At 39.3% G+C, this 23,720-nt stretch overlaps 1 protein-coding gene across 1 annotated transcript in view; it reads right to left on the bottom strand.

Annotated features, from left to right (window-relative positions):
- Positions 1-12,377: 12,377 nt before the first annotated feature.
- Positions 12,378-23,720, bottom strand: part of LOC308638352 (death-associated protein kinase 1-like) — an 84,379-nt gene continuing 73,036 nt past the window's right edge. Inside the window, exons 20-24 of the mRNA XM_081275730.1 lie at positions 22,109-22,306; positions 20,943-21,081; positions 19,492-19,612; positions 17,025-17,213; positions 12,378-14,895 (exon numbers count right to left, since the gene is read on the bottom strand). Coding sequence (XP_081131856.1) covers positions 13,663-14,895; positions 17,025-17,213; positions 19,492-19,612; positions 20,943-21,081; positions 22,109-22,306 — 1,880 coding nt within the window. The 3' untranslated portion in view covers positions 12,378-13,662. The remainder of the gene's footprint in view (positions 14,896-17,024; positions 17,214-19,491; positions 19,613-20,942; positions 21,082-22,108; positions 22,307-23,720) is intronic.

The following is a 23,720-nucleotide window of genomic DNA, read 5'->3' as shown; positions in this document are numbered from 1 at the left end:
TCTGTGGCACCTATTTTCACTGAATCATAGATCGCATTAATCCTTTTATAATAGATCACATAGATCTATGCTTTTTTATTAAAATTTTATATGTCTATTTATCTAACACAAAAAATTATACATATTTATGATGCACAACATGATGCTTCCAGATACACACACACACACACACACACACACACACACACACATACATACATATCTATTTGGAATGGCCAAATCAAGCTATTTAATACATGCATTACCTCATATGCTTATAATTTTGTTGTGATAACACTTAAAATCAATTATCTTAACAAATTTCAAATATATAATATATGATTTTTAATGACTATAATCACCATGATTTACAGTAAACCTCTTGAACTTCTTTCTCCCCTCTGTAATGACTACATAGATTTCCACCATGTGGATACACCTATTGGTAAAAAACACTTGGCTGTCTCCATATTGTTTTATTTTTTTGTTTTTGTTTTTTACTTTTGTTTTTTGAAGGGGTGCTGATACTGACAACCTAGCATAGGAACCCTTCCTGGATCCTGGCTGACTGGAATTCAATTACTCACCTTATAAGAAATAGACAAAAGATGGGAAAAGTACTATTGAACTTGATGCAGTTTGACCCAACTGGGGAGAAATATATTGCTTCTTACCACCAGCCCAACATAAACATTTATAATTTATAGAAACAAAATCAGGAGATGTGTGTGTGTGTGTGTGTGTGTGTGTGTGTGTATGTGTGTGTGTGTGTGTGTGTGTGTGTGTTGTTAGTTAGCCAGCCTGTGTTAGACCTGAGTGATCAATTTTCACTCCCATCTTCTTCAACACTTATCCAGGTCAGGGGTCTCAGGCCCTCCAGCTTCTTTTTCTCAGTAGAAATGAGTTCTCAATTCAGAGAAGGGGTAGCCTCCAAATTCAGTCTGTTTGGGAGAGTTGTTTTTGTAGTTTTGTTATTATAAATGTAGACAATGTTGTACGTATATTCTTCCACATCACCCTTATTCATGGAAGATTAGCCTGTCTGTACAGATATTACTTCAGATTCTTGGGAGACTTGCTACATAAATTTGTATTCCTGTCAAGACTTTTGTAGATATTTCCAAATTGCACCCCCCCAAAAAAAAAGGCTGAACTCATTTACACTCTCATGGACTCTACCCATCAGGACCACCCTGGATGAACATGTTGAATATCTGTAGATTCACATTCTAGTGGGAAATTATATAAAGTAGGAGTTCAATTCATGAGAAGAGTTGTTGTTTTTGTCTTTAATGTGAAAAATAGTTTAGCATCTTGGGCTGTGTGTCCAATTTATAAAAATAAAACCATGTGGCACTATTTTTTTTTCTTGTGGGTAGTCACATACACATCAAATATTATGAATTAAAGCAAATTTTTTCCCCATCCCTTTTTTCTCTTTTATTCTATATGCAAATTCAATGAGAACATTCTCGAACTATGTCAAGAAAATATTTAATTGTTCTCCTGCACATCCCAATGACATTATTTTTTAAACACCAATTTAATAAGTTAGTTATTTCTTTTTATATTTCAAGATTTCAAATTTTTTTGTTTTTTGTTTTATTTGGCAGTTCTTGGAATTGAACCTAGGGCCTTGTCTATGCTAGGCAGCTGCTAACTCAAGTTTGGGAAAAGACTGTAGTTTACTGAAAAGAATTGGTGGGGGTGCGGTGGGGGGTGAGTTGGGTCAGTAGGGAGGTTGCCATGGCTGCAGCATAAGGTAAAGTGGTCACCAACGCCAGTCTTTTGCAGGTTTATAGCATTGTAAGAATATATTCGCTCAGCATGAGACCCTATGAGGCCATGTAACCCTGAGTCAAAACTATGCACTGGGACAAGAGGAGGATAATGCAAGAGGGTTAAAAATGCAAAGACTATAAGTATTATACAGCTAAACAAAGTAAAGCAAAATAAAATTGAATCCCTGAAGACTTGAGACCAGATTTGTCCCATATATTCCCTGTTTTGTGGGTGAATCTTGAGCACTAAAATATTTCTAGGGCTGATTCTTCTGATGCCTCCAGATCTCATGGGTCTATGGATTGATTACAAGGAGCTTGTATTAAGCAAGTTTTCTAAAGAAAGAGAACCAATAAGATGTAGATAAAGAGATGGTAGATGGTAGGTAGAATCAAAAGACTTGTTAAAAGGAATTGGCTTATGTGATGATGGAAGTGGAGACATCCAAGATCTACGGTTGGCCAGCTGGTGACAAGGAGAGCTGATGTATAGCTGTAGTCGTGAGTCTAAAATTATAAGAATCAGAATAGCAATAGTGTTAACTTCCATTCTGATAACTTTGTGGCTCAAGATGCAAGAACAGATGATGTTTCAGTTTAGTTTGAAGAGAGGGGAAAAAAAAAAAACAATGACCCAGCTTATTCACTAAGAAAATGAGGAGCTCACCCTTATTCATGGAAGATTAGCCTGTCTTGTCTATTGAGGCCTTCAAATACAGATTGAATGACTGCTTTTCTCAGCCTACAGATCCAATGTTAATCTCATCCCAAAACATACACCCCAGAGTGAAGTTCAACCAAATATCTTGAAATGGTCCAGTCAAATTAGTGTATAAAATACACCATCACAAGCCACCCCTTCTTGTCCCCCTGGCTCCAATATGCTTTTTCTTAAACCATCCTTAATTTCTAAATAAGAGATCATAATTCTGCCTAACTTTATACAACTATTTATCTTCCCTGAAAGAGAAAATGAATCCCTGAGTAATATTTACTTTTATAAAAAATTTTTATTTTATAAAAGCTTTATGTTAAAATAATAATACTTAAATGCCTTGAAATACTCAGTAATCTTATGCTTCATGATAAGGAAATGAAACAGGAGAAAAATGAAAATATTACATATACACATGCACATACAAACAAATCATCATTCAGTGCCTGTGAGGGATTGATTCCAGGACTCACATTCCCCATGGATACAAAGTTTGTCACTGCTCAATTTCTTATATAAAATTGTAGAGTACTTGTCTGCAATCAAAACACCTCTCCCCACATACTTTAAAGCATCTCTAGATTACTTACAATATCTAATACAGTCATGCCTTATTGCATTGTACTTTGCTTTATTGTGCTTTACAGATATTATAGATTTTACAAATGGGATGCATGTGGCAACCCATTATGCAGCAAGTATATTGGCACCGTTTTTCCAAAAGTGTGTGCTCACTCCAAATCTTTGTGTCACATTTTGGTAATTCTTAAAATATATCATATTTTCATCACCAGTGTCAGATCTGTAATCAGTGAAATTTGATGTTAATATTGTAATTGTTTTGGGGTCTCATGAACAGGATCTCCAGCATAGCAATACAACAAACCTACAAAAGTGTTTGTTTGGCTGTTGAACCACTCTGTCATTCCCCCATCAGTCTCTCCATCCTGGGGCCTCCCTATTCCCTGAGACACAACAATATTGAAGTTAGGATAATTAATGACCCTACAGTATCCTCGAAATATTCAAATTAAAGGGAGAGTTGCAACAGCTAGAAATGATTAGCTTACTGAGGAAAGCATGTTGAAAATTAAAGTAGGCTGAAAGTTAGCACTCAATACCAAACAGTTCATGAGGCTATGAATGAACAGAAAAACAATTTAAGGAAATTGAAAGGTAAGTGGTGAGTGCAATGATTGACAGGCAAAGATACAATAAGAAATCAACAAATAAATCATGATGAAGGCCATTGTTTTGGGAATCAGATAGTACTGGGTATACTTAAACTGGTAGAGCCCCCAATTCCTCACTCTTACCAGGGATATTAAAAATATGTAGCTCAGTGGCTACTGAAAGCATTAGATGGGATGGTTCATCGTGTGCAGCATGCAGCCTCCAACATAGAGCTGCCATTGTTCTCCTTAGACCTGTTTTGGATGAAGAGTGCCTTTGTATCATTGAAATGCCTTTGCTGGCACCACACTTTAAGATAGATCACTGTAGCTTTTAGATAGAGTTTTCAAGAAACACAGGAAAATTAAAGGACACATGACAAGAGCTTAAAAAATGTTGGGTATTTGAGGTTTTAGGACCCAGCAGAGATGGCCAGTTAGAGACACCAGGCTATCAGTAATGTCCTGGAGCCATTTCAACATGTCACCTTTAGTGTACTTTTAAAGACCTCAGGTGCTCTTGGAGTTTCTCAACCAAGCAAGATTTAATCATCAGTGCCTTCCTCAAGTTTTCCTTGACAGTTGAGCCCCTACCTACATGTGATGTGTCAAAATGCTTTACAGTGGGCAGAACCTATGACTAAATGAAGTGATTAGCCAATGATCCAATGGAAAGCTTGCTTCCTTCCTTTTATCTTTTGCATATTCTCAGATAAATAGTAAGCAAATAAAAAAAGGTGTACTTTTATAGCAAGAAAAAATGACTCTCTTAACTTTCAGTGGACCCACTGTCTGTTCTATTTGTTTTGACTGAAATTGAAGAAGACCTGAGTGAACACTTGCCTTACAATTTCTATCTTTAGGGCTTGACCTGTGCATGATCTAATGAAAAAGGCATTGGTTTTTTATAAACAAGTGGAGTATATAAAAGTTTAATTATCAAGTACAGAAATTAATCACCTAGTTAGCTGGCTCAGGAGCAACACTGTCACACATTCGCTACAACTTTTTTCTGGAGATGGGACAGTAGGCACAAACAGATCTGGCTTGGTTTTCTTCCCTTGGTGCTTCCAGTGAATGACTTGGTGGTAACAGTTTTCAAGGATTCTCAGAACTATCTTAGCAATGTTTTTCTATCAGTTTATTCCACTGTTCAGATTTTTTAGTTAAAAAACAAAACAAGTAATTATTATGAAAAACTTAGAAAACAGAGTAAAGCTAAAACAACAAAATAAGAGCAACAAAAACTCACCCATGATCTCAAAATTCTTCTATTAGACTCATGAAATTCCTAATCAAATTGGAATGTGTTGTTCACTTACACGTCAAACATGGCATGCACTGTCTCTTGTACTACTGCATTCATCATACAAATTCTTCATCATTTTCAAACCACACTTAACTTCTTAAGACTTGTACTCTTTTAAGAAGAGTATAATAAACCTGGTTTGTATCATATCCATGACAAAAATCTAATATTTTTCCCTTCAAGAAGCTTTCCTTCCCCCATCAGTTATGAAATAAATATGGGATCAGTAAAACCCTGTATTCCTCATGGAATTTTACTATTCTATTAAATTTCTAAGCTGGGGGATCACTGGCACACACAGGGTCTAAAAATCAGTAAAATGGGAAGCTGCTCTTTATTGGAAATCAGCTTTCAGGGATAGAGAAAAATAAAATTCATTTTTATTTTTATTTTTAAGGACAGCACTCTTGTCAAAATAATTATCAAGTTAGCAATCAAGCCTATAGTCTACCTCTGTTCCCAGAGGACAAGTAAAGATAATGGGAGAAAAAAAATCTGATAAATCCACAACTTGGAACATTCTATATAGTAACTGGTTCTGCATTTTTGCTCTATGGCAGGGTGTTCTCTATGTGAAGGCCTGTAGTGGGGTTTTCACCATTTGCAACTTGTGCTGACTCAAGTTCTCTGGTAGTATGTATCCATATCCAAAACAGAAGCAAAGTTTGAAGTCCTTGGTGCCCTGGGTGGGATGGAGCTGCTCAAAGAGAATGGACCAGAACCCGGATGAAGCTCTTCCCAGTGGAAGAAGTCTGCCCAGAAACTCAGGCCATGAAAGCATACAGAAGGAAATCCATGACAAATTGAGTATAAGTAGAAAGTTCAATATACATTTAAAGTAAGTCACTAGACAAGAAAATTTGAAATGTCAGTAACTTCTACAGCTTGTACATGAAAAAACAAAACAAAGCAAGCAAACAAAACACTCAAAGCTTTGCAGTGGTGCCCCAGATTTGACAGCAATGCAACATTAATATAGCATGAGCAGTAGTGGGTTTTGAAACTGAAAGTTTTTGAAACTAATAATAATGATAATTGTTGAAGATAACCTTATTCTGTCACTGTGGTAGAAAGATTGATTTATCTTTCCATTGTTACTAAAAGAGTAATATTACAAAACCTGTTATATGTAGCAAAAATGTGATAAGAAACACCGTACATGTTATCAGTTAATTAATAAAGCAATGTTTGTCTGGGAGGGGGAACAGATGGAGCAAACAGAAATGGAATTTTTTGCTTAGCACTATATGCTTTCTCTTCTTGTATATTAATTATCAGGTGTCAAAAGTAAAATGGTAAATATATTATGTCCAGTTCAAAATACAGAAGAAATGTGCATGGAGACATTTACCTAGCACTCTTTATAATAGGGAAATTCACCCGTGTGCTTCATAATTAGGAAAATTAGGATGTGACACATTATTATAGCATGCTATAGCAATTAAAGCTAACTTTTTAAAAAGTTTCTAAAAATAGCTCTGTTGTAATGATAGGTTAAAAAAAGCAGAGCACAAGATACTATGTGATTTCAGCAAAGTGTGAATATGTACAGGAAAAAAATCATCTGACTGGGAAAACAAACTTTATTGCATGAAATTACACAAAAGCCTAAGGTCACTGCCTCTGGCTGAAGCAGGGCATGACCAGAGTGATTTGTCCGTGCATGGACCCAAAATCAATAACTGTTTTTCTCTTTCCACAGACATGTAGATCACAGAATATCATGATTTGGAAGCAGCAGCCCTCACTAGCTTGGGATAACTGACCTTACATTTTGGAAGACAGAATGATTGTCATTGATGCTGGCTGTGATGAAAACTGAGGGCTTTTCAGGGCTCCAGCGGGGCTCATTCGAGTACAGAAGCCTCAGAATCAATCAAGGCTCTTGCCCAGAAGACCAAGTCTTTATAGTCAGAGAATCCCTTTCCACACACATAAACAAGATGCACATGTCCATATATGTATATATACACAACACACCTACATTTACACTTACAAATTTATGCATGCTTTGATCATACTTGAGACCTCAGGTACTATAGGGCACCACAAAATGCACAGTACACTCATAAACACACATGCACACACTTTAACACACTCATACACCTAAATACATATACACAATGTGGGAACATATACAATAACTCAGTTACACATATGCACAAATATGCACATAACATGTGTGTGTACACATATATACATATAAATGAAGACTCACATGCATACACTTGTCCAATATGCATGTACACTCATGAGAAACACATATTCATACATATGTCATACATACACAGATATATATATATGAGATTATAAATATATATATAAATATAAACACATATTTGTACATATGTCATACATACACAGATATATATATATATATATATATATATATATATATATACACACACAAGATTATAAAATAAGCATGTTAGCATAGCAGTATAAATCGCCCTCAGATGGCCCAACACATAGTCTGAATTGGGAATAATTAACTGTGCAACTTGATCTTAATCTTTCATCTTTTTTCTTCTAGTCCCTAAAGATAGTATTGTCAAATCAAATAATTTCTAAGATTTCTTGTACTTGTAAATTTATGTGATTTCAATGGGACAAGATGAGCAGTCATCCATCACAGACTGGTTCAAGTACATCCTTGTTCTTGACAAGGATCCAAATGGGTTAGAGTCATAGCCTTGGACACCTGGTGAAACTATCAGTTTAGTCCTCAAGGTGACACAATGTGAACAGCTCAAGGTCCAAGAGACTCTACTGCAGGCATTTGTGTGAGTCCTCTTCTGTCCTCCCTCACCTGCCATACACAAGCAACTCCTTTCTGAAGAAAAATTGGCCTAGGGAACATGTGGTTACCAGCCAGCAATCATTGGGGTGGGTGGTTCCAAGGAAATATGAGCATCTCTCAGTCCTGGTGGTAAACACCTGTACCAGACAAACCCCAGGGTATCTTTTCTGTCAGGGAAGGAGAAAGTGGGCTAACTACTCTTTAATGTCCACTTGTGGAGGCTTCTCCTTGGCCAACTCTCTGGCCAGGGCATTCACCTGAGATAGAGGAGTCTATCCCTCTCCTGGTTCCATATGTGGAAGCTGCTGATTTCTGGGACTGAAGGCTTTGGAGGCACAAGTGTCTCATTAGTACTTGACTTCTGGCAACAATGATGGAGTCAGACTTCAATCTCAGTTGCTGCCCAGAGCCCAGCTACCATCTCTGAAACCAGGCCCTGAGAACAAATTCCTGATGCAACTGTGGAATTGAGGCCTGATGCTCTCTCAGTGAACTGCACTCCCATGGGAAGCATGGAGCTGGGACCACAACAGGTGCTCCACATTTGTCTTGGAATGATGAATTGGAGAATACTGCTCCTCATAAAGAGTCTGGCCTGGTAAATCTCCAAGAATTCAGTATTGCAAACAGAATGGTGCCAACTCAGTAAGTAAAAAAAATTCATTGCAAACCAACAGGAAAGAAGCCAAAGAAAACTCTGACTTCTCACTTCTGGTTAAAAAAAAACATATATATATCACTTTTCCTATATTCTGCTTTACTGGGCTGCTCTAAATGCAATGGGTAATTTTGTGCATTACTCTTTATTGCTACTGGGGCACTTTTTGGTTCTAGTTAATCTATTTTTTAAAGTAGTAAAATATTTATGAGTAAAATTTACCACTTTAATCATGTGTAACTGCAAAGATCATAGGCAATACATTCAAATTGTTCTCCAACCAAAACCTCCAGCCAACCCCAGAACTTTTTCATCTTACAAAATTAAAACTGTCCTCTTGCTCTTAATGAGGGCCTTTCATTTATAAATTCCCATCTCTCTCGTGCCCTCAAGGTTTTACAACTGGATGGCTCTGGTAGCTCTTTATCCAGGAAAATCTAGTCACACCCTCACATTGGCATGGCTTTTCTGAGGTCACACCATCAGGGGTAAGACCTAAATGGACTCTGATGGGACTCAATTTAGATTTAGAATTCTGTGAATTCTGAAGTTGTAATTGTAAACTCTTTTCTATAAACCCATCATCAGAATTCCCACCCAGAGTTCTGATTGCTTTCAGGCATATGGAGATCCAGATTTTGGAACCAATTTGAATTCACAGGAATGCCCAAAAACCCACATTACATCTAGTCCCTGGGATGCTTTTGTCCATACTTAAGACCTCAGGTACCATAGGGCACCACAACTGAGAGATAACAAGGAACATGCTTCCCCAGTGAATTTCCTAGCTATGTTAAAGAAAAGGCCCCATGAATGGCTTTTCTTTCTGGATCATAACAACTTGCATATCATAGTTTTTACTATATCCACAGGAGATGAATTATAGTCTGGTTTCTTCCTCGTCCAAAGGCTTTCCCAATTGATCACAGTTCCTGGTACTCAAGTCCCCACCCTGCCTCCTGTAATTCCTCCATGACAGGTCACAGAATTGTGCAGTGAGCTCAGTAAGCCTTAAGCTCTTGATTATAAAGATTCTGGAGTGTGACTTCAATATTTCAGGAGCCTGGAGATCCAAGAACCAGATGAGCAGGTACCTGTCCCGAGACCTGCACACAACAAAAGTTAAATAGTAAATAATCTAGCAATCCCTTTATTTGTTTGCCCAGCATCCTCCCCTTCTGCAATCTGTATTTGGGGTAAAAATGGGAGTTCATAACCCACTTGATTCTAATGTATGAAATATGATTTGTCAAGAGCTTTGTAATGTTGTGAACAACCAATAAAAAAAACTATTAAAAGTAAAATGACAGCTGGGAAAAAAAAAACAACTGAACACCTTTTTGTGGCAATTTGCTCCTCCCCATCATCAGTCCAGGGAAGAGGAACAGGGGCACTATCATATAGGCACTGTCTCTCTAAACATTGTGATTCTCACAGGGATGGCCACATGACCCAGTATGATCTAGTCAAAGGCCTTCTCTGGAATGTTGCACACAGATGCTGCAGGAGGTCATCCCTGGCCTCTGGTTTTCTGTCTGCTGTTATGCCCCAGTGATGTAAGGTTCCTTGAGGTAGGAGAGACTGAGGCTAACATTCAGGATGGGGCTGGTAAGAATGTGAGGTTCACTCTTGAAAGCAACCATAATTTTGATACTAGTGTATTCCTTAATATATCTTTTATTTAGTTTATTCCTTAATATATCTTTTATTCCTTAATATATCAGTTTATTTCTTAATATATCTTTATATTTATATATATTCCTTAATATATCTTTTCTCATTATAAAAGAGAACTGTATTCCTATAAGCACAATCATCATTACCATTTTAGTATTTTTCCTTCTTTCCTTTTTACTTCTCTGCACATTGTTCTTTAACTCAATCTTGAGATTTTTATTCAATTATGGTTTTGTCACCTCTAGCATTTGTCACATCTAGGTACTAGAGGTTGATCAGTTGTAAAATTCCTAGCCGATGCCCTGGACAAATGTAATATTTAGTTAAAGAACAGCAGGAAAACAGGTATTTCCTGCTAGAAGCCTTCTCTTGTTCCTGGTGCTACCCACTGTTTCTCGGTATAAATGCCACAAACTTTCTTCTGTTCCTGTTGTCAGGATTAAAAGATGTCACTTGGTTCCATAGTTTAGCTATTGTGAATTGAGCTGCTATAAATATTGCATGGCTGCATTATAGGAGATGGCTGCTTTTAATTCCTTTAGGTATAAACCAAGGAGTGGAATAGCTGGGTCAAATGGTGGTTCCATTCCAAGTTTTCTGGGAATCTCCATACTGATTTCCATAGTGGTTTTACCAATTTTCAATGTATGAGTGGATCTTTATTCCCCACATCCTTGCCAACATTTATTGTTGCCTGTATTCTTGATGATTGCCATTCTGACAGAAGTGGGATGGACTCTTAGTGTAGTTTTGATTTGCATTTCTCTAATTGCTAGAGATGTTGAACATTTTTTCATATATTTGTTGATTGATTGTATTTCTCCTATGAAATGTCTGTTGAGTTCCTTAGCCCATTTATTGATTGAGTTATTTGGTTTTTTGAGTTCTAAAGATTAATGCTTTATTGGAGGTGAATGTGGTAAAGATTTTCTCCCAATCTGTAGGCTCTTTCCTCACAAGATTGTTTCCTTAGCTGAGAAGAAGTTTTTAATTTGAATCTATTGCATTAGTTGATTCTTGATTTTACTTCTTGCACTTTAAGCATCTTATTAAGGGAGTCAGATCCTAGGCTGACATGCTGAAGATTTGGACCTACTTTTTCTTCTATTAGGCACAGGGTCTCTCTGTTCTTGTGCTTACGTCTTTGATCTACTTTGAGTTGATTTTTGTGCAGGGTAAGAAATAGAGGCTTAATTTCATTTTTCTAAAGAGGGATTTTCAGTTTTCCCAGCACCATTTGTTGAATAGGCTATTTTTTTCTCCAGTGAATGTTTTTGGCACCTTTGTCTAGTATGATGGTTTAACCATATTTATGTGGGTTTGTCTCTGTGTCTCCTATTGTGTACCATTGGTCTACAAGTCTATTTTGGTGCCAGTACCATGCCATTTTTGGTACTATAGCTCTGCAGTATTGTTTAAGGTCTGGTATTGTGATGCCTCCTGCTTCACATCTCTTGCTAAGGATTGCTCTGGATATTCTGGGTCTTTTATTTTTCTAAATAAATTTTATGATTACTTCTTCTATTTCTATGAAGAATGTCATTGGGATTTTAATAGAAATTGCATTAAATCTGTATAGCGCTTTTGGTGTCCTCCAATAGATGAATGGATAAAGAAAATGTGGTATAGATATTCAGTTGAATATTACTCAGTTTTTAAAAATGAAATTATTGCATTCACCAGTAAATGTATGGAGTTGGAGAATATCATACTAAGTAAATAAGCCAATCCCCCAAAACCAAAGGCCAAATGTTTTCTCTAATATGCAGATGCTAATTCACAATAAGGTGTGGGGCACTAGAGAAGAACAGCATTAACTTAGATTAGACAAAGAGAAGTGAAGGGAAGGGAGGAGAGGAGATATGAGGATAGGAAGAATAGTAAAACACAACAGAAATTATTACTTTCTGTATATATGTGACTGCATGACCAATGTGATTCTACAACATGTACAACTCAGAAAAATGAGAAATTATATCGGATCTATTTATTATACATCAAAGTGCATTAATGCATTCTACTGTCATGTATAACTAAAACAAATTAAAAAAAGATAAATAGGAACACAAAAAGTGAGAAAAAATGTTAAAATTATCTGGGCTGTTTTTACTTTCCCATGCTACAGTAAGCATCAATAATAAGTAAGCACCTAAGAAAATTTGATTGTTTTCCAACCTCTGGGGCTTTAGGTTTAATGGCTTTCTGGGTTTACGATTGGTTTGTAAGGTGTTGGTAGGGAAAACCCAACAAAGAGAGAGAACTGTTTTTGAATTAATGAACAACAAATCCAATGCAATAAGCAAGTTTATTTATTTAAAAAAAAGAGAAAAAAGAAAAGCAAACGTTTCTTTTATGACATATTATAGATTAAGTAAAAATACCAGTATTAATATATAGGTATATACATAGTGTGTGTGTGTGTGTGTATGTGTAAAAATACACACAGATGATATTACATTAACACTACATGCTTCTCAGGACAGAAGAATTAGGACATGTTTCCCTCATCAACTTAAAATTCTATCACAATGTCAAATCACTGCAAGAAAGCCTGTTCCTGTATTTTCTTTTTGACTTCAAATACAAGAAATTATCAAATCAGGATCTAAATGTGGAAACCATCTTCTATACACCAACCACAACAGACTTCCACAAATCATGAGCCAGGGATCTTCTGAATTCTTACACAGGTCTTCACAACCCTACAACTGTGTCAACCTTCTACCTGAGATGAGAGAGGATGATGAAGCGTGACAGTTTGTAGGTTTCATGTGCACATTCACATGGACATTGCAACAAAAGCCAAGTGGAAAATGTTTTTGTAGAACAACACTGGCTATGAAATCACCCTGGAGGAAGATTTCGTTGTCCCCTTTCCTTGCTGAATGAAACAGACGTCCCCACCCCAAACACCAAGAAAATAAAAACAAAAACAAAAACTCAGAGTGAAGCACCTCTGGCGATGATCAGCATACAGCAAGGGACAGAGAGGTAGCATTTCCTTGGTGACAGCGCCTGGCTGACTTAGATGATTTCAGACATACCCTCTTCTGCAAAAGGCACTCACATATTGTCTGTTTATAAATCATACAGTGGGGGTCCAAGCATGGGAATCTCTTCTACAAATATAAAAGATAAGTTGAGGAGCTGGTATAACAAAGAAAAGAGTGTAAGAAATATACATTGTGGATAAATGTGCGCTTTCTCAATAAAGTAGTTTAAAAAAATTTCATTGAAAAGTTATGAATTCCAATAAAATTACTGGCAAGAAGCAAGGTACTGTAGGACAAGAGATGGAGTCCAAAACACTGATAGGACAGACATTAGTTTTTCAAGTGGCCAAAATGAAGGGTATTGTCTACCCTCTTGACTAGAAAGACCATCCTTAGACAAAGGATAGGTGTGAGGGAGGGAGGTGGTGGCAGGGAAACAGGCAAAGCAGGAGGGAGGGAAGCTAGCATCTTCAGAATGTGGGCGCAGGAAGGAAAGTCCCAAGATCTCCACTAGAAAGGATGAACTGCATCCCTTGCTTCTGCAGTTGGAAGAAACCCTGTCCAAGTCCAGGCTACCTTCACCGGGACACCACAGAGCTAATGGAATTGTAAGACGTGCCACTATTGCAGCTTGATGCATAGGCTTCCTGGCCATTGCCATCCAGGTTAATTTTGAACACAGAGGATGCCTTCAGTAAAAAGTCTGCGGCATCCCTGCGACCCAGCTCCCTCAGTTTGGACATGAGGACGCCCACTGTGCTCTCAGGGTAGGAGGTCCATTCCCGTAGCAGGGCATGAACTGGGCTTGGGAGGAAATCCCTAGGGGCCCCAGTATTGGTGTTGTATTTAGCCACAAGGTCCGGGAGGCCCAAGTTCATGGCCAGAAGGCACCAGTCCTTCCCCATAGGGTCAGGTGGATCCAGTAGGCGACTCAGTTTCCTTCGGGTCAGGAGGTTCAAATCCGATGCATGGATTTCCATGCCAAGACTAGCCTGTGAGTATACATCATGACACCCAAAGCAGGTGATGCTGCTGAAGCTCTCCTTGTACCCACCCATGGTATTCGTCAGGGAACTCTCCTTCAGGGTCTGTGCTCGGAAGAAATCTCGTGGCTGGTAGATCATAACGGGCTCATGGTGCTCTCGCAGCTGCTGAGGGCTCAGGTAGTGCTTCACTGTCAACAGCCCCGGCAATGTGGTGGCCATGACATTCTCAATAGTACTGCACACCGAGTCCAGCAGCAGGCAGCACTTGATCTTCTCAGTCTCTAGCCCACGTACCTGTACTTCGATGCCCTGGCCATGGTTGACCAGCAGCACCAGTAGCTCTGCCCCACGGTTGGCAATCTTGCAGCCGCTTACCCACAGGCGAATGTCTGCATCACCCTCTGTGCTCTGCTGGTGAATCCACCGACACAGGTTCACCTGAACTTTATGAAAGATGCCACACGGGAAGGGAGTAAGATGCTCCACAGGAACAATGCGCACACCACCGTACACCATCACCTCGTCCTCTTCGTCTGTCCAGGAGCGCTGCAGGTTATCTGTCTTGATCAATGCAGGGACATCCACCATGGTCCCGCTGCTCAGGTCACGGGCACAGATGTCCATGGCATCCAGGATCTGCAGCAGTTCTTCCACGTCACTATCAGGTACCAAGCGCTGGATGTCCTCCATGGTGTAGCGGCCCCTGTAATGGTGCAGGGCCCTGGGAGTTTCCACCGAAAGCAGTTTCACCAGGACATTGGTGCAGAGCCAGCGGGGATCCAGGAGCAGCACATCCTGCACAGTTTCACTTTGTATTATGTTGATCTGTCAGAGGGGATGATACAAAGTCACTAGTAGGAATGGAACCCAAGGCAAAGGCACCCATCACTAAGAGCACAGAGAAGCCTAATCCCAGTGAGAGAACCTGAGCAGACCTTCTAAGAAACCACACAGGGCAGTTCCGTGGATTCGTCTCTAAAATAATGATTCCACCCAAACTAACTTGAGAACAAAAGAGAGATTCTGAGAAGCAACTACATATGACTCTCAAAAAAAAAAAAAGGTCCAATATGTAATGAAAGAAAAAAAAAAGACAATGAGAAAAGGGGGAAGAATAAGAGGAGATATGGTAATCAAACACTGCAAATACTGCAATGGGTAATTTTCAACTTGATTCTGAATCCCAAAATAAATATGTAAATGAATAAAAACATCCATAAGAGAAGTTGTTGGGAAAAATAAAGAACCTTTGTATAAAGATGACATAGCCATAGTCCTATATCAATGTTATGTTTCTGGAATATAATCATCGATTGTATCAGATTATGTGGGCAAACATCCATCTCTTTGGAGATATAGATCAAATTATTTAGAAGTACAATGTATTGACACTTTAAAATAAATATGTAAATGAATAGAAGAGAAACCCAGAAAATATAGCAAAAGGTAAATTTAGGTGTAGAGTATATAAGGATTCATGGCAGTGTTCTTACAACTTCTCTCAACTTTTTGAACTTTTTCAAAAAAGAATGCAGTATGTGGTATTAATATGCCATTATGTAAATTTTAAACATACTTCATAAAAAGGGTCTGGAAAAATATGCCATCATGATAACAGTTCTCCCCAAGAAAGAAGAGGAATGAGACCAGAGATAGTGAACAAAGGAGACTTCAGCTCTTTGGATCATGTTTATTTCTTCAAGAAACCAAGTGGGGCTAGGTGTGGTGGTACATGCCTGTAATAACAGGCATTAGAGGGGCTAAGGCAAAAGGATCACAAGTTTAAGGTCAGCCTACAAGACTCTTACCAACTTAGTAAGACCTTGTGTCAAAATAATCAAAAAGGGCTTGGATGTAGCTCAGTGATAAAGCACCCCTGGGTTCGATCCCCAGTACCAAATACCAAACTAACAAAAACCAAAAGTTGGAAAAGAAAAAAATATAACAAAAACCAGAAGTCACTTTTTGTTTTAGAGAACAGCTACCTTTCCTCTATTTCTTCTCCATTCTAGAATAGTGCTATGAATAACAGTGATCAGAATAGGCTTCTTCCTCATAGGGATTTCAGACTGTACCTGTTGGCAACAAGTGAACTCTTCTTCCCTATTTTGGCTTAGGCCTTTGGATGCCTTCCCTATATGGTTCTGTTCAAAATTGAGCCTTAGACTGAAAATTCATGACATGACCCTGATATGGCTCCCAAGATTAGAGAGTCAAGCTTCTGGTTTTTAATATTCTCAGAACTGCTTCTAGCTGTTAATATTCAGAATGGCTACTCTTGGCCCAGAATAGCTCATGCTGTCTCCTGAATTTCATAGGATGGATTTCTTTCCTGGAAATGGGCATACATAGAATTATAACAATATTTCCAAACTGCATCGCAGTGCTGAATGTCACACAACCAAAAGTTAAGATTTCCACTTTTCTGTCATTTCTAGCAGGCATCAGTTGCTGGGATTTTTGTGTACTCCAATTATGATACTACTTATCTGTCTTAGCATATCCAGTCATCCTCTCAGTTAGGACACCTCACTATCTTTTCTCAATTGTTTGTCAACCTAGGATGTCTGTTTGGAGCTGGCACCTCCCGACACCAGGAGCAGCTATCCTGAAGAGTGCCAGGAAGACTAAGGAAGAACCAGGTGCCCAATGAGGGGGAAGTAGACCTAATCACCTAGGGCAGAAGTCCTGTACCCATGATCTAACAGGATTTGGAAGATAAAATAAACCAAAGAAAACTCAACAGCAGCTGCTAAGGTAAAGCAGATGCAGAGAACTGCAGTTCTAAGAATCAGTTGATGCTGTAAAAGCAACACAACTAAAGATATTGTGGGTAACTGGGCCATTTCCACTCTGTTACCCCATGCTCATCCATACTTCAGGAGCTGGATCGTGGGACAGAAATGGGTCCCTGGAATCCCTTGAGGACATTCCTGGCTCCGGGTAGCCCTTACCTCGCCTGTGCTGTGGAGCTGTTGTGCGATGCGCCTGAGGTCCTCCTCACTGGCCAAGGGGTTCAACTGGTCCTGCACATCATACATGAACTGCTGCAGTGACATCAGTTGATTGGGCCCATTGAGCTTCCTCCAAGAAGGCAGCGTGGAGATGATTTTCTCACAGAGGTGTGTCATGGGAGGGCAGCCCTACAGGGACAGGGCAAGGCAAGTTAGCAGAGGGTGTTAGGAGGTGGAGCCCAGTGAAGAGGATGCCATTTATTCCTGCATGCTGTGCATAACCCTGGTGAATGAGTTAACACTTTGCTTGTGGAGTACTGGGGTAGTTAGTGTTTTAGTGCACCTGTATGTAAGCAAAATCTATCAAATATACAGTTGTGTAGAGGCACTGTCAATCATGTTAAATAGATGGTGAGTCTTCACATTTGTTTGGGAATTGTGGACTCAATCCATCAACTAAAGTTCATCAACTCTTCATGTTTTACTCATTTTTTTCCCTCCCTCCTTCTTTTCTTCATTCACTTTCTTATTCCCTCATTCAATGGTTAGTGACTATTTCAGTAGAGCAGTGGTCATGCAGTGAGCACAGAGAAGTAAAGAGCATGGGTATCATTATCAACATGAGAACATTCATGGGAACTATTGTCGAAATACTATTTCAGATTAGATTCATTATTGGTAATTGGCTTGAAATTGGTTTTTAACCTTTGAAGTTGGTTAAACAAACACACCATCCTAATTAGACACCACACAAGCTACAAACCGCACTGCATCCTTAATTTGACATCTGTCTCCAAATCGCATTTTTTTTTGTATCAGCTAATTCTATTTCCTAATTAAAAAAAAAATTCTCAGGGATAAAGGCAGTTTATTTGAGGGGTTCTACCTGCCTGTCCTTAGAAGTTTGGGGGCATCAGTCTGTCCAGCAGCTGATGTACCACATTTCAGCTCAAAATCTTCAAGATCCCTGGGAATAGAGGCCCTGATCCTGACCTGGGGGAGCACCTGGCTCTTCACAGGCTACTGTTTGTTCCAAGTTCACTGCCCACTGGCTTCTGGTACCATGTTCCCAGAAGCCTGCCATCTGCCAACTGTGCCATGGGACTTTGACAGGAAATTGAGGATATCTGAGGTGTGAGGTCAGGGTCTTCATGAAAGGAGAGGGTTTCCTGAGAATTCTGAAAGCCTGTCTGGAATGAGAGCCTGTTGCTGGATGTTCAAGGTTTGGGAAGGGGAGATAAATCATGAGGTGGCCCCACTGGGTAGGAGAGGGAGAGTCTAGACTCAAGCTTGGGCAGCAGGGACATGCCTGAGAACAGATTATTATTTTTCCATTTTAGCATGTTTTCCATTTAGCAGGTTTTTCCATTTCTTACCAGCTTAGGAGAGCTGTTTGTACATTTTAGATAAATAATATTTTATCTGTCAAGTGCACTGAGAATGTTTTTCCCAGTTCAGTATTTCATTTTTTTAATTTTTAATCATCTATATATATTTTTTAATCTTTATTTTGCCAAATAAGTATACATTATTAGAAAATTTCTAGGGTTGTTTTTACCTTGCTTACTCAGTCCCAAGTTATTTTAAAACCACATTCTCCAAAATTTCCATTTGGGATATTTACTGCTTTGTATTTGCGTACTTAAACATTTTAATCCATTAATTTGGGGTATCTATCTTGTAGGATAGTTCAACTTTACACTCTGGGCAACTAACCAATGAAATAGGATTTTTATTAAGTAAAAGTTTTCCCCACTAAATGAAAATAATGTATTTGTTTTCTGTTAAATTTCTATAGATATTATGATTTATGTAGACATTCTCTGAGCTGTTGCTATTTAATTAATTATAGGGCCTTTATACTATGTTCTACTTATTCTTTCAAGAAACTCTACCTGCTTCATCCCACATAGATACTAACTGGAATTGTATTAAATTTATACAACTTCACAAAAAGTGAAAAATTTACTTATATTTTACCTACAGCAAGAACACAATCTCATTCTTCTTGTTCTCATATAATATCATGTCCTTCAATAAAATTGTAAGTAACTGTTTTTCTACTTCTCTGAATTTTCTAAACATGTTCTCCAGTAAATTTTGCTAGTGAATGTTTTTCTACCTTTCAAGAGTTTTCCTAAACATTCCAAAATAAAGCACTTCAGAATTGCTTTTATAGTTTGTAAAAAGAAATTCTATATTTAAGCAAAACATGAAAACTTTAAGAATTTCATGCACCAAATGGCTCCCTTTTGCCTATTACAACCCTCCATCTCCTACCATTTCCTGTTTCTCTCTCTTCCTGCCTTACCACAGAGAAATAGGACAGCATTCCCCACCCCTCACCACCCAGTTCTGGGAAAGTGAAGCCATCCCCTGAAAACTAAAGCAACCAAGAGAGAGAAGCACCCTCCTCCCTGCTGGTAACAGCAAAAATTGGGTCCAGACCCCTCCAGGGTATACTCACCAAAACAATCTGACTCCGAATTTCTTGCAGGTGATTCCGAAGAACTTTTATGTCCTTAGACCCAGAAGCTCCAGCATCCAGCACAAACAGCTTATTTGAAATATGAAGATCATTCCCAAACCTATGGCGAGAATAGGTGCCTGAATCTCTCTAGGTCTTTTCATGGAGCGGACAGGTTCATACTTGCCTCAGTGGCTTATAGGAGGCATGAAAAGTCCTGGTAACCTTGCAAAGGCCTCTCTGTCCCTGCCTGGTCACACTAAGTGCAGAGGTCTGGGGGAAATAACATGCACTCCTAGAAACACAAAAAGGAGCATGGGGTTTCCACACATCAACAGGAACACAGTGTGAAAATATGTCACCTCCACCTGAGGCAGGAAAGGGATGGTCGGTGTGCTCACTTTTCAATTGAGAAGAAGCGATGTTCCTGAAAGCGAAGGGACTAGTAATAAAGATATAATTTTGTATTATTACCTGAAATTGATAATACAATATTTGAGTTACTAGTATTTATATAGAGCTGCAGATTCAAACTTTCTTTGATGTAACCCTTGGTGGTTCATGGGTTAATGCTTTTGAGGCTTGGTCCCTAGTGTGTTGATGCAGTGATGAAAACTTTAAAAGCTGGGACTTAATTGGAAATAATTAAGGTTATTGGGGTGTTACTCTACAAAAGGACTAACATAGTTCTCATAGAATTCCAGTTAATTTTCATGAGAGGATTGTTATAAAATATGGAGCTTGATTCTGGCTACTTGTTCCAGCAGATGACTTCTCCTTATCCTAGGTGACCCCTCTAGGTTGCCATCTGTTGTGATGGGACACAGCAAAGGAGGGCTTATCCAGATCTAGCTACCTAACAAACTATGAGCTAAATAAACTTTTTTCTTTGTAAGTTACCTTCCTCATGTATTTCATCACAATAATAGAAAAAGGCAAATATAGATTGTGCATATCCATATATTATAAATAAAACAAAAGGTGTACAAAGTAATACTTCACAGGAAAAGCACTCTGATCTATTCTATTGTGTTCCACTCTTCTCATTCTATCTCATTATAGAGAGTGTTGGTCATGACCCCCTGCATAATTTCATAATCCATTAATGATCTGTAATACGTTCAGAAATACTGATTAGTGCTATAGTGATAATCATGGAGGGGGGACTCTGAAAACTACAAGAACCAACAAAAGTTATCTCTAGTCAGTGGTGCTGGAACATAGGGAAGGAAGTGACATGCTTTTTATCAGGTACTCTATTGGATTTGTTATATGTGTATTCATTACTTTGTTAAAAGTTAAAATACAACAGAAAGATCAACCAAGAAGGAAAGGCCTTTGATTCCTCCATTTGGGTCCCATGACTTCTGTTTTGCTTCCACAACAATGATTGAATTCCTGAGGTAGGAGGTCCCCAACTCCCTGGATGGAGACCCAGTGCCATCCCTCACCTGTTCTTGATCTCTTTCAGCAAGGAAGTGTCTTTGTCATATCCAAACTCGCCTCCAGCTGGACGAGGGACATTCATGATGTCAGCATGAGTGGCCACCAGGACAACTCGGAGTGGGTTCTTCAGCTTGCCGCCAAAGGCTAGGGGCAGACAATGAGTCCTGTCAGGAAGCTGACTCTCCTGTCCAGGTGAGGGGCCACATTGGCCTCAGGTCAAGCTACCTCTCCAGGTGATGTGCAAGCTGCCCGCTGACTAGAGGGCCCCATGCCATCTGTGCAATGCAAACCCTACAAGGCCCCAGGCCCAGCCAGCAACAGACAAGCACACTCCCAGGCCTCCAAGAGAATTCTCAGCAGTAGACAAGGCCCCACATCAACCCAAAAGCCACATTTTCAGGGCTCCCTTCAAATAGCCCTTACTGTGTGGGGGAGAAGACTTTACCTCCAACAAGGGGGATGCCCTTCACAGAACCAAGAAAAGTTCTGAATGCAGCCACACCACAGATGGCCCAGGAGAAACTACATGACATACAGGAAGTGCCTCTCACTTGCAGGAGTGTTTAAAAAGAAAACAAGACAAAGTGGCAGCACCCTGAGGGGGATTAAGCCCAATTCATTTTATCATTCTATGCTTTTCTGGAAAAAGACACTGACTTCTTTCCCCCAGAAAAAGATGCCTCTCCTACTGTCTGAAAAGAAGTTCATCCCATGTTATCTTCTCTTAAGAATAACGTCAGGCCAGCTGGTGCTCTTTTTCCAAGGCTCGATGGATCTGCAGGATGAAGCAATTCATTCTGCTGATGAATTAGGGACCCTTTAGGAAAGGAATAGAAGCCATGGAAGGAGGATTCAACTTTGCACTCAGCAAAAAATGACTGTGGTTCTTAGGTGTAGAATAAGTTAGAAATGGCCCTGAAGGAGTGGCTCCAATTGGGCCTTTGAACAGAAATTTGTGATCATGAGACAAAAACTCCCTGCAAAACCCAACAACCAGCTAGACCCCAGGAAGCTTCCCAGTGTGGATGTCTCCTAATGAAAGGGTCGAAGAAAGGGAGTCACAGTGGTGGGCCACATGCAGGGCCGGACCTCTGTTCCTTCCCTAGGGGCAAGGCCAGAGCACAGGCAGGAGCAGAGCAGGAAGTATGCTCTCCCTGGTGGCTCAGCTCACCTATGGGTTCTTCAACTGGGACCAGAGACTTCAGGAAACTGAGCCAGAAAATCACTTGGTTCAGCTGGATCTCATAGGGTTCTTCTAGACTAAAAACGATGACATGGATGGACGTGGGATCATTTGCAGCAAAATAGTCATAGCAGCAGAAATATACGGGATTTCCAGAGAATTCCCACACGCTGAAATCCCCGACTCCTACAGAAAAAGAAAAATAAGGAATACTATCCCGAAATACCACCAACTTCAATCATAATATTTCTAAGCACTCGGGGAAGGGCTGATGATATCTGTGGCATTCACACGTACACACCCACCTAGTTACAGATCCACACATGAATCCTTATACACATACATCATGTGGACCCATGTCTGTTTCCCTAGTTCTCTCTGTATCTGCTGTCCTGTTTCTTCCTAAATACCTTCAATATGGCATCTATAGCTATACCTACATCATAATTACTCATGATACCCTGGAGAGGTATGGGTGAGTGTTTGTGTGTGTGCACCTAGATTCATGCATGGCATTGTGTGTGTGTGCATATATAGGCACAAACACACACATACGTTTGTTTTTTCTCTTAAAATATTGGTGTATAAAAATAGGAAAGACACCAAAAGGTTCCTCCTGTCAGCTTACACAGAAGCATGTACAATGCATCCATAATGACACAGCTTGATACATGTTCACACACATATTCCATCTTTAGATAGAAAGCTGATTCCTGACAAAGAAGGAGCCAGAAAGCAAACTGCCCTCCTTTGTCCTAAAATTCAGAAGATTAATTGAGCCAATATGAAAAAAGGTTCTGTGTCAATGAGAGAACATGTGAGAAAAGATTCTGTGTCCTGAAACAAGTTAGGATTCCAAAATAAGTCACATTTGGCACATGACAGAATACAAAATATTATGGGGGTGCTATCCTTGGAAGAGAGTAATACTTAATCTCTTGGGACGTTAGTTTCCATGAAAGGGAGTTGTTATAAAAGGTCAAGACTGGCTTCTCCCTAGGATCTGGCTCACCATGCAATTGCTCTGTTTTGCATAAACTCCCATCATGAAGCCAATGCCATGAAGTGACCCAGTGAAGGGGCCTTCGACAGAGGTCAAACCCATGGGGCCACCCAAATATGGACTTCCAGAACTGTGAATTAAATAAACCATTTTTCTTTATAAAATACCCAATGTAGGGTATTTCAATAGCACAGAAAGTGGACTAATATAGCCCAATTTTTCAGTTGCACACATAGTCTCGGGAAAATTTAGTAGGCTGTCCTAGGCCACAGAATGGGTTAGAAGCTGTTTCAGGTTAGAATCTGGGTATTTAACTCTAAAACCTCAAGCTCTCATCCTTGGCTTTAAACTGCCTCTGACAAAGCAGGGGACTCCTGTCTAAATGACCCAGGACCATCTAGGAGCCTGGCAAGTGATTTGCTGGTTGAAGGAAATCATTTCAGGAAAGACTTAAAGCCTCTCCCCTTGGAAAAGCTTGAAAGAACACATTTTAAATTTTGTTGATGGAAAATCTTAGCATTAGCTAAACTCTAGAGAGCATTAGCTTCAGCTTTAGATAAATATAAAAATAATCATTCTCTTACTTGGATCAACAGA

The sequence above is a fragment of the Spermophilus citellus genome, assembly GCF_964194105.1.
Source record: "Spermophilus citellus genome assembly, chromosome: 2".
NCBI classification, from domain to species: Eukaryota; Metazoa; Chordata; class Mammalia; order Rodentia; family Sciuridae; genus Spermophilus; species Spermophilus citellus.
Note: the sequence above shows the minus strand (reverse complement) of the source record. Positions and strands in the feature narration are given on the sequence as shown.